General features: G+C 42.7%; 1 protein-coding gene across 2 annotated transcripts in view; it reads right to left on the reverse strand.

Moving 5' to 3' along the window:
- Positions 1–12202, reverse strand: part of mkxa (mohawk homeobox a) — an 86760-nt gene that overhangs the window by 39725 nt on the left and 34833 nt on the right. For both annotated transcript variants that reach the window (XM_060939195.1, XM_060939194.1), the window contains 2 exons: positions 11962–12115; positions 6087–6416 (listed from right to left, as the gene is read on the reverse strand). In XM_060939195.1, the coding sequence (XP_060795178.1) occupies positions 6087–6416; positions 11962–12115 (484 nt within the window). The remainder of the gene's footprint in view (positions 1–6086; positions 6417–11961; positions 12116–12202) is intronic.

Consider the following 12202-nt stretch of genomic DNA (forward strand, 5'->3'; position numbering starts at 1 on the left):
ATAAAATTAGCTCATGTTTTAAGTCGTTCAAATTCTGTAAAGCTGCTTTGCGACAATGTTTATTGTTAAAAGCGCTATACAAATAAACCTGACTGAACGATTTTGATTGTTCTGGGCAATTTTTTAAGATCATCCAATCAGAGTACTAGCAGCAAATCACATGACCACCTGAGTGAGAGCTTCTGAAATTTAACAAAAGATGGCAGCGGAGCGAAGAAAAAAAAAAAAAGGCCAACGTATATCTTTTTATGGCGGTAAGTTGTTCTGTGTAAACCCAAAGTGCTGAATTTACCTCATCAAATGTTTATAAAACCAACAGACATCTATATTTTTTTTTCCAGCTAAGTGTAAACTGCTGTTAGCTACAGTAACTAGTGGTGGTTTTTGCCAACAAAGCTAGTGATAACTTTGAGCTAACTATGTCTGGATAACGTTAGCTCTCTTACGTCAAGTTAAAAGTGATGGACAGCTCATGATTTCTTTTTTTTTTGAGAGTTGTAACAGAGATTGTGGAACTTATTGTCTGATTTAATTCACATACGGAGCACGACTGCTTGTGAACCCGAGGGCGAAACAGTACAAACTTCAGGAGCTCTGCCACGCCCTTTTCCTCCTCAGCAGCGTCTCCTGCTCCATGTCCTTTTTTCGTTGAGATGAGAATTAAACGACGATGTTTTTGTGATGTGTCAGTTATTAGTTTTAGCATCTGTGATTTGAGGCTACTAGCATTTTTAAAGAGATTTAAAAAGGTGTTTAACAGAATGTGGTTATTTTGACTTACAAATGTTCAAATTCTCTTTTGACCAGGAGTGATTGATACTTGAGCCAATTAAAGGCTGAAGCCGAGACAAAAGTGACGCTGCAAATGTTTCAGTGTCCATCTTTGCGGTGTGTCTGTCTGTCTCTCCCTGGCAATAGATTTGCTGTTATCTGATTGGTTATTGCCCCGTGTATCATCAGCCTTAGCCCTCGCTTCATCTCTACATAAAGATGTAGTGGTGCTTTAGTCCTTTACTTAAGCAGATCAGCTTTCACATCATCATCTCGTAGATCGCAGACTAGCCGAGTCTCTGCAGTAACTCGCCGTTGTAGAGCTGCATTGCATCCTGGGACTTTGACCAACGTCTCCACGAGCCCTATGCTGGATTTCTCATTATGATGCGAGCATTGCCAGAAAACAGTGGGTGAGAAAAGAAACTCTTATGCTTTTGTTTTTTGAAGCTAACAATCACATTTATAAAAAAAAAAGTCCCCCCCCCCCCAGACATATTTGTATATTAAAATATTTAATGTTTTTTTTTAATGTCACTGGATAGAAGTGCAAAAGGTTTTTCTAGAAGGCTAAAACATCACCCCAGGGTAGAGGAAGGCTGCGGAGTTTGTCACGTTTGCACTGAACGATGCGGACACGTTGCATGCTGGGAGCTGTGGGTTCCTCTGTGGCTCAGGTGCAAAACTACAAAACGAAACGTCTCACACTCAACATGGCTGAGAGTTAGAGAAGACCATTTACACCAGGTAGGACGGAAACAAGGTTTATTTTTAGCAGCAAAATAAACATTGTGTTTTAAAGCTGACTTATCCTCTCATAATATTCTCAAAATTTTAACACGTGAAGACCAGGCTATGCAAGACGTAAAAATAAAGTGCCCTTTTTAATCTTGTGCAGAACAAATGCTTCTTTAAAGATTACTCAGGAGTTAGGACATTTTAAATATAAAAGATTGAAGAAAAAAAAAAATCAGTCACTGTTTTGGTATTCCAAGTCAAAAACTTTCCAATTCAACAATCGTTTAAAAATGTTCATAAAATAATTCCATATTTTGAGAAAAGTAATCATTTTTAAATGAACTGACGAATTTAACCTCAGAGAAAAAGTTATTTTAAAAAAGTCAGAATTTTGAGATAAATCAGACCTTTGAGAAGTCAAACATGAGAGAAGTTAATATTTTAAGTAGGCAGACGTGTGAGATAATAAACCAGTTTTGAGACGAGTCAGAAGTTTGAGATAAATGATAATTTTGAGAAAAGTCAGACATGAGATACTGAGTCAATATTCTGAGAGATAAATCCAATTATTGAGAAGTCAGAGTTTCAATATATTGCTGCTGTCAAAATTATGTTATGCAAGTTTTTTTTTTTTTTGTTTATAGCTGGTGGAAATGGCCTTCCATATATAGAGCACACACATGAGCAGAGCGAGTGCTACTGTAACGCACAGAGTAACTACCGTCACCAAGCACGACTCTCACAGCACGCACCGCGAGACGCTACACGAACTCTCTGACCCCAACACACGCCTTCTCCGGCCTTGACAGCTATCTCCTGTTCAGAGCACCGCGGCCGGTGTGAAGGCGTGTAACTCGAGACAGTGTTGTGTCTCTGTCTCCACTCCTCAGATTAGACAAGACAGACAGAGATAAGGAGAAAAAGATGTTTAAGAGAAAGTAAGAGCGCAAGACGATGAGTGGGTGAGGAAGGACTGATATCAGTGTGAGGTCTGTAACGCTGCAAGACAAAATATGAACTTACATAACCTTAAACAGCTGTAGGTCGATTTGTAGAAAAACACGTGCTCGTTTCAAACATGAACCTACTCAATACACACGCACACACGACGTCTCAAATATCACAAGGATAAACTCAGCAACAAATCACACCAGCTGCATTAATAACCGTCTCAGAGTCCTCATAAGGATAGGTGTGCGCGCGCGCACATTTAGACAACATTAGGTCAAAACGCTGAGAAAATGGAACCATTATTACCAGAGTACATCTGTGATTTTCGTCCTGTCTGAATCATTAATGCAAATCTTTACAAAATGTGTGTGTTGGTGTCAGAAAACATTCCACCGTAATTTACACACTAGAACGTCTCTCGAGTATTATACATACACACACCGACCCGACGTGTTGGTAAAGATCCACTTTTATGCTGTGGGAAATGACTTTTCATGATATTTCTGAAGTATGTTGATGTTCTAGGAAGCGCATGCTGTACTGATTTAGGCCCAAACCAAGCCAAAATTACTGACTGAGCTCAAAAACACCAAACCATAAAACATCGAAAACGTCCAAAACAGACTTCTCAGAAGAGTGACACTTCTTGTGGTCTGAACCAAGTTATTGTTTTGGGAACATGTGTACGCACTTAGAAAAATTTTCACAAATTTAGAGTTCTTCAGTTGGCTGTCTGCTGTTGGAGGAGAATGCTTAAAACTGAACGGTTCCTCATCAGAAGGTTCTCCAAGTAGAACCATTTAGAAGGATCAGAATCCTTAATTAACTAACATTTTTTACCAAGAGTTTACCAAGCTGATGTTGACAGGTTCTAAGCATTAAGAAGAAAATGATGACAAATAATTTGAAGCTCGTACTACTGTACACATTTGGAGTCGTGTAGTGGTTAGCACTGTCGCCTCACAGCAAGAAGGCTCCGGGTTCGAACCTCATGGCCGAGTAGGGCCCTTTCGGTGTGGAGTTTGCATGTTCTCCTTGTGTCTGTGTGGGTTTCCTCAGAGTGCTGTGGTTCCCCCACAGTCCAAAGACATGCAGTTGGGCTAACTGGCTACTCTATATTGTCTGTTGATCAAGCTTGGAGAAGGATGGGCTCCACCAAGTTTAAATGCCCTAGACACACCAGTGACGGACTGTTAAAATGTGCCCTTACAGCCCTTGCTTGCAAAGAAGTTGTTTTACTTGGCGTACTTTCTGATAATAGGGTTCTTCATACAACCTTTAAGGTTTCCTCAAGAGGGAAAACCAAAGAATTCTAAACGACTCCATGTACGGTATATTCATATGCACATGCAGCCTATCAATTATTAACCCCAACTTGTACAAACACAAACCCTACAATAAGATCAGTGCAAACAAATTGCATTAAAAAAGATGGATCCATGCCTATACAGCTCTTCTAGTAACGGACATCCAGAAAACCTAGTTTGGGTGTCGAGTTCAGATTCCACCACCAAAACACCAACTAGCCTGACCCTTGAACCCCAAGCCCTTAACCCAGAACTACTCACAGACTGACCGTAGCTTCTTCACAACCTTCAGGACATTTAAAAAAAACACTGTAGTGTGGAGATGTACTGTATACATCTGACAGTAATGGCTTGATTTTTCTTCCTGGTAGCTCCTGGAAAACTGAAAATGGCTGCATCATCAGAAAAAAAAGAATCAGTGTCTAACGATGTCTTCAAGCGAATCAATCAAAGACCAGTTCTAGATATGACACCGTTATTTCAGTCAACACAAGAGAATCACCAACCTTGGAAGAAGGATAATGGCACACGCTCTTCCAAGATCTGTAAAACCACAGCACCACACTGAACAGCTGCATGGAGTAGAAGCACTAACTGCTCTTTCCTGCATCTATGACAGTCATTAATAATTAGACAAAGTTGCTCGGACGGACTCCTTTCTCGGATTCCTGGTCAAGGATACTTGTAACTTATGACTTGCCAACTTATGATGGAGCGAAACTAGGAGATTTTTCAACCAACTACTCCACAAACGGCAATGTCTGCTATGTATGGCGGTTTAAGAGAGATCAAGCTGTCTTGATTCCGTCTTGCCCCTGGATGAGGGAGTGAGGCTGATGGCTGCACAACTCTCCCTCACTCTAATCCAAGTCACGGCTTCAAATTCAGGTCCTGTGGCGATGGGCAAGTGGTGAAGCAGCAGGTGTGGAAACACTGGAAGCTGTGGTCACGAACCTGCATACAGGTGCCCCAGGGCATGGGGTCAGTCTCTGCTGGAACGAAGCAGCAGTGGAGTTCGGCAGCCCCCTGGGTGTCTGAGCAGCCCTGTTTAGGATTCGCTCTGCTCACCTCCATGGAGGAAGGAGCTAGAAAAGGTGCCTCAAACATAGCCTGCTTCACCTCACCCTGACCAGCACACTGCGGCTGGCGGGGATCCCTCAAATACAACAAAAAGATCATGAAGGTCCTCAACCTTGGCACGTGGAACGTCGACATGTGGATGTACTGTACCTTCAAAGCCCAGACCGGCCTCAGTCACCTCTGGACCCACAACCGCCACCCACCAAATTGAAGTCATGGTCATCTTTGACCCCGAAGGACGAGCATCATCAAGAGAGATCATCTACAACATGCACTAATTTTTTTGGCCATGTTTCAACGAAATTTTCAGCAAATTAATTGTTGGTCAAGACACATCTTTAAAAGTAGAGAACTCAAGTCTGTCCTAATTTTGGGAAAACGAAGACCAAAGATGGCTCTCTTGCCCCTTTTCCACCAAAGCAGTTCCAGGGCTGGTTCGGGGCCAGTGCTTAGTTTGGAACCGGGTTTTCTGTTTCCACTGACAAAGAACTGGCTCTGGGGCCAGAAAAACCGGTTCCAGGCTAGCACCAACTCTCTGCTGGGCCAGAGGAAAGAACCGCTTACGTCAGCGGGAGGGGGCGGAGTTGTTAAGACCAACAACAATAAGACCGCGAAAGATCGCCATTTTTAAGCGACGAGAAGCAGCAGCTATACAAACGCAAAGTCATCCATTATTATTGTTGTTGTTGTTGCTGCTGCTTCTTCCGCGTTGTTTTTGCTTCGATATTCGCGCCAAGGTTTATGCAGACGTAGCGACGTAACTGACGTATACAATGACGTAATGACGTATACAGCGACGTAATGACGTGGCTCCCCTTAGCACTGCGAGCTATGGAAAAGCAAACTGGTTCTCAGCTGGCTCGCAAGTTGAACGAGTTGTGAACCAGCACCAGCCCTGGCCCCGAACCAGCCCTGGAACTGATTTGGTGGAAAAGGTGCATCAGTCTCACTGAAAATAAACATGTGATCATCACCGACTTCCTAGGTCAATTTGGCCAATTACTTACGGTCCCCTAATATTGAAGCCCTTTGCATGGAAAGGGCTGCCATTTAAATCTCATAGTTGCCGTTTTATTTCAAATACCGTACGTTTGAATGCCGAAAAGAAAGGACAAACCTACAGCATCTACCCAACAAAACACCAACCTCAGAGGCAACACGTGCACCGCTGACGTTCCACAGTCAGACCACACTTCCATACAGCTACACCCAGAGAAGACATCTGTGATTATGGCTCACCTGTACGGTAGACGAAGTTGGCCTCTGTTTCTGAGCAGGACGGCGAAAGGAGATCCTCGTCATATTCGTTGGAGCTGAAGGAGCCAGAGTGGTTCCTTCTACGGGCGTCTGTCACACCGTTGGCCACCATCACGTGGCGCAGCGAGTCGTTCAGGTAGCGGTGTAGCAGGCTGCTCTTGTATTTTGGTGGAGACACATAGTCCTCAGCCAGCGAGGCATCTGCGGCCGCCCGAAGGCCCGCCCCCATGCCGCTGCCCTCTTTTTTGATGACGCTCTGGTACATGGGCTTGCTGAACTCACCCGTCTGGGCTCGAGCAGCTGGGTCACCATCTGAGGATGGCAGAGAGAAGGGGAACCCAAGTGGTACAGTGTTTAAGCATCAAGTACTGTAGCAACAACAGTCAGAAATAAATGTGTTAATGTAATCATCAAGGAAAGGATGGTAGGATGGAGCATTCAACAATTAATACTACAAAAAATAAAAATTTTTTAAAAAATGGGGACTGAAAAGATTAGGAATTTTAGGAAAGATAACTTCAGTTAAATGAGGGGTTCCTCAAGAGTTCTGCAGATAGCTAGATGTTCTTGAACTTCATAGGGTTCAACTTGAACTATGTATGGTACTTGATGGGATTTTTCTATCCGTGTAGTTTTCTGAAAGGGATTTGATAGAGAAATCCACCAGTTCACAGTTCTACATAGATCCTTTAGGGACTCCCCCAGAGGGACAGACTGAATAACCCTTCAGGGTTCCCCCCCCCAATGATGTAGCTTTCTAAAGGCTTCAATTTGAAATCTGTTATAAAAGAGAACCCTACCAATTCAAGGTTCTAGATTTCCAAGAGTGTAGCTTTCTAAAAGGGTTTCAAGGTTCAACTTAAATGAGAAACCCAACAGTGCAGTGTTATCTCTAGCTGCTATAAGGGTTCCCCCAGTGATGAACCATTACAGTGCTAGATGGAACAGGTCTCTAATAATGTAGCTTTTTATAGGGGTTCAATCTGAACTCTTTATAAAAGAGAAACCCACCAGTCCAGGATGCTACATACAGTAGATCCTTTAAAGGTTTCCCCAGTGGGACAAACTGAAGAACTCTTGAGAGTTCTAGATGGGTCCTTTGTCTACAGGTGTAGCCTTCTCTGGAGCTTCAATTTGAAAGCATTTGTCAAAACAGTGGAGATTTTTTCCCCCCTTTTTAAAAAATTTAATTCAGTCTGAATAAGAACCCCACCAATTCAATGTTCTACACAGACCCTTTAAGGGTTGTCCCAGATAGATGAAAGAAATCTTTCACATGCCAGATGGAACCTCATCCTCCAAGGGTGTATCTTTCTAAAATGTCTTGAACTTGAATCAGAAGTTCAGGTCTCTGATTAGATGCTTGAAAGGTTTTCCCAGTGGGACAAACTGAAGAACCAATTTTTTTTTTTTTTGGTCTAAAGGTGGAAACTTTTATAAGGGGTTCAACCCATTACCCCCAACCCCCTAATGATCGAAGAAACCCTTACAACACTAGATAAACATCATTTTTTTAGAAAGCTGTACCCTTAGAAAGGTGTTCAACTTGATATCTTTTGTAAAAGAGAAAGCCCTCAGTTCCAGGTTCTACATACGGTACAGTGGTGCTTGAAAGTTTGTGAACCTTTTAGAATTGTCAATATTTCGACATAAACATGACCTAAAACAATCAGATTTTCACACAAATCCTCAAAGTAGATAAAGAGAATCAAATTAGACAAAGGACACAAAAAAATATTGTAACTGGCAATTTATTTACCTTGGAAAGTTATCCAACATTACATATCCATGAGTAGGAAAACTATGTGAACCTCTAGGATTAGCAGTTAATTTGAAGGTGAAATGAGGTGGGGTTTACATTAGACCGTATCAGCGGATCATCAGATTAACGTTTTTAAAACGATTTGCGTGCACACAGCAACACCAATACACGGATACGCTCGGCTCCGCAGGCATCCTGCGCTCCAAATCACTCCGCCCTGAACAGCGAGTGCCCTCTGGAGGGTGCGCACTCTGGCCCTGCGCAGCTCACAGAGCGCACGAGTGAAGCGCACGAGCAGTGATTCGGGACTGAGCCGCTGTGTGTGTGATCCCAGCGCATATCACTTACCACTTGCAAGTGGAAGGATGGCAAGCCTAAAGACAATCATAACTACACAATGGGCAGTATTTGCATCAGTATTTGCAGTATTTTCATACTTTTATACTTTTTAATGAAAGGTGATACAAGGCGGAAGTCCGCGCCGTTTTTCAGCAGTCGCGTCACATGACCAACGCCAGCGAATCAGGAAGGTGGATGTCACAGTGACGTTGTCCAATGACGACGCCAGCTAGAGCTCAGCACAGCGTATCCGCGTATTCTCAATGTTTACACAGCACCGGACCAGACACGATCTGGATTGAATACGTGCATGCTGGCGGATTCCCGTTTCCCGGCGTTTCCAGGCGTTTTAATGTAAACGGACAGTGCAGCCGCGAAGAAAACGAAACAGATACGGTCTAATGTAAACTTGGCCTGAGAGTCAGGTGTTTAGCTAAGCAATTGGATGACAGTCAGGTGTGAGTGGGTTCTGTGGTTTATTTAAAGAATAGGGATCTATCAAAGTCTGATTGTGGACAAATGGGGGAAATTGAAGACCATTATTACCCTCGTCAGGAGTTTTCAAACAAGGATCGCTCCAAGGGTAAGGCGTATTATCGTCCATGAGGTCACAAAGGAACCCAGGGTAACTTCTAAACAACTAAAGGCCTGTCTCACATTGGCTAATGTTCACGAGTCCACGGTCAGGAGAACTGAATACTGAACAACAATGGTGTACATGTCAGGGTTGGAAGGAGAAAGCTACTGCTCTCCAAAAAGAACACTGTTTCCAGTCTGACAGCCAGAAGGCTATTGGAAGGCTATTTGTGGACGGACGAGAACAAAATATAACTTTTTTGTTTGTTTGTTTACACGAGAAGGGTTATGTCTGGAGAAAGGAAAACACTGCATTCCAGCATGATCTCATCTGTGAAACATGGTGGTGGTAGTATCATGGTCTGTGGCCGTTTTGCTGCATCTGGACCAGGATGATTTGCTGTCATTGATGGCGCAATGAATTCTGAATTGTTCCAGCAAATTATAAAATAAAATATCAGGACATCTGTCTGTGATGTGAATCTCAAGAGAAAATCTGTCCTGCAGCAGAGCAACGATCCAAAGCACAGTCGTCGTTCTACCAAAGATGGTTAAAGAATTGTAAAGTTAATGTTTTGGAATGGCCAAGTCAAAGTCCTGACCTTAATCCAATAGAAATGTGAGGAAACACGCCAACATCCCACAGAGCTGAAGCTGCTCTGTACAAAAGAACGGGCTGAACTTCCTCCACACTGATGTTCAGGGTCATCTGATCAACAGTTACAGGAAACGTTTATATCCTGCCCTGAAAGCAAAGGTTCACATACTTTTGCCACTCGCTGATGTGTAATATTGGATCATTTTCCTCATCCAAGCATAATATTTTGTCTCATTTCTTTAACTGGGTTCTCTTTATCTACTTTTAGGACTTGTGTGACGAGCTAATGTTGTTTTAGGTCACATTTATGCAGAAATATAGAAAATTCTAAAGGGTTCACAAACTTTCAAGCACCACTGTAGATCCCTTCAGGGTTCCCACAGAGAGACAAACCGAAGAATGCTTCAGTGCGCTAGATGGAATCGCTCCTATTCTCATCATGCAGCTTTCTAAAGAGTGCAATTTGAAATCTTTTGTGAAAGAGAAATAAAGCAGCTCAGGGTTTGACATGGATTCTTTCAGGGTTCCTTTCTGGACGGAACCTCTTTCTCCTAGAGTGCACTCACACCCTGAAACAGTCAGAGACATTTTTGCGTGGATTAGATCGTGCGGAATTAAAACCATCTGGATTAGCTTGTGCCGAATTAAAACGAAAAGTCCACACGTGGAGGACACGCTGTAAGTGAGACAGACAAGCAGGACACGGTGCTGAAAGACCGAGTGCCTCCAGCGAGGCCGAGTCAGAACCAGACCAAAGCACAGATCACTTCCATGCCAGGTCTCCTACGGCCTTTGTTTGGGACACAACACCATGTCGTCCTGCCAGAACCCAATTATAATCCCAGCCTCTGCTTATCAGAACCACATGCACATATCAGAGCTCCTCAAACAGCAGCTTTATGCAGCTCCTCAACGAGCAGCTCCAAGAGCCTGGGTTCAACGGAACCACACTGGAGAGTACACGTGTCCTGTCCTGTTTGTCCAGAGTCCAGTAAAATGTAGCGATTTCCCATGATTCAACTCAAGCAGCTCGTGTCCAAGAACCAGCAGAACTTAAAGTATTCCCTGAACATGTCAGAATAAATCATTTAAAAATAATCACTGGATTATAATTGATATGAAAATATTTTATATTTAATGCATGCCAAAGGAACACAGGAACTTTTCCACACAGGCACCATCATGGACTAAATTCGCTTAGTTTTAATATTAAAAAACAAACATAAATAAATAAATAAAAATATCACTCCAGGCCATGATAAATCTGAAGATCTCCTCGTAGGAAGAGCGATAGGAAAAGTTCAGCTCCTATTCCTACCTGCATGTTCATGCTTGAATTCTTTGGGATAGAAATACGTCACGGATGGAACTACAAGAGTTGTGCCGTGTTCTTTTTACCTCGGAAGTCAGAGCTGGGAATGACGTCACACCCAAATTGCCGTGTTCCAGCACAAGTTGGAAAACCAAGGTTAGCCACTGTTAGCAATACGAGTCGTGCGATATTTTGTACACATTAATATGTATATAATGAGACACAAATGACACTGAAGTGTATTCATACATGTCAACCTATACAGAATATACGGATTTGATTCAATAAACGTAGTATACGGGCGTATAAATAAAGTTACACGGATTCTTTAAAAAAACTTCAATATTTATTTAGAGCTATAATCAATTCCCACGATGATAAAAGAGCGCATAACATTTACAAACGTACTGTACAACACACACAGCCAGTAAAGAGTCTTATGAAATCGTGCGTTATCTTGTGTTAGCGAGACTTCGTTCCACTTTTGATCATGCGCACACCGCATTGTGAGAATCCCGCCAACCGTGAAGTCATAGACATATAAACATAGACGCCGCATTCTGCGTAGAATCATACGTCATCCTCGCCGCCATATTGGATGTGGCAAAGTGGAGATTCTTCAACCGTCTCTGGTATAGCGTCTAGACAGTAGCCGAGAATAAAGATGCCTCATTCATGTGCTGCGTTTAACTGTACCAACAGATTTACCGTCCAAACGAGATCACATGGGATTACCTTTCACAGGCGAGACTGGAAAAATAATTTTCATTGTGTTTGGTCATTATAACGTAATTTTACGAACAGATTTTCCTGACTTTGTGGCTAATATGAAGTCTCGCGCATAATAGCCGCTCGGTGAAACCTGTCTCCAAACAACGAAGTATTTCCTTCGTAACTACGCTGAGAACACTTTGTGTTTTTGTCAAACATTGGAGCTTTGTATTCATTCTGAAGGTTTATTGTTATTAATATTGAATAAAAAGTAACTGGGATATATCATTGTTAATTATCATTCAAATTTGCATCATACGGATTTTGGAGGTTGGTTATACAGGTTTGATTGACCAAAGGTTGACATGTATGTGTATTACTGCAGATTTGTACTGCTGATGAGTGGAGCAGCCATCTTGGATTTTGAGGCCGGGGTTGGGGAGGCGCTTCTGACTTCCAGTTGAAATTCCGACTTCCCAGTTCAAATGGAACACACCGTTATTTTTGTGTGTGTGAGATGCGTGTGTGTGTGAGAGAGAGAGAGAGAGAGAGTCCACACCTTCTGAGCAGGAGTCATCACTGCTGATGCTGAGCCTTTCAGCGTTGCCCTGTACGTATTTGTTGTAGAGTTTAATCCTGAGAGCCCAGCTGAGGTCCGGCTGCCGCACCGTGTTCTTCAACCGCCGTCGTGCATTCGCAAACCAGTTAGACACCTGATCATCACAGAGAGAGATTTATTCAAGTACCATGTTGACATTATCATATGACTCTTTGCAGTCACCAGCGCTCAGATTAATGTG

This window comes from Neoarius graeffei, chromosome 14 (genome assembly GCF_027579695.1).
Source record: "Neoarius graeffei isolate fNeoGra1 chromosome 14, fNeoGra1.pri, whole genome shotgun sequence".
Taxonomy (NCBI): Eukaryota; Metazoa; Chordata; class Actinopteri; order Siluriformes; family Ariidae; genus Neoarius; species Neoarius graeffei.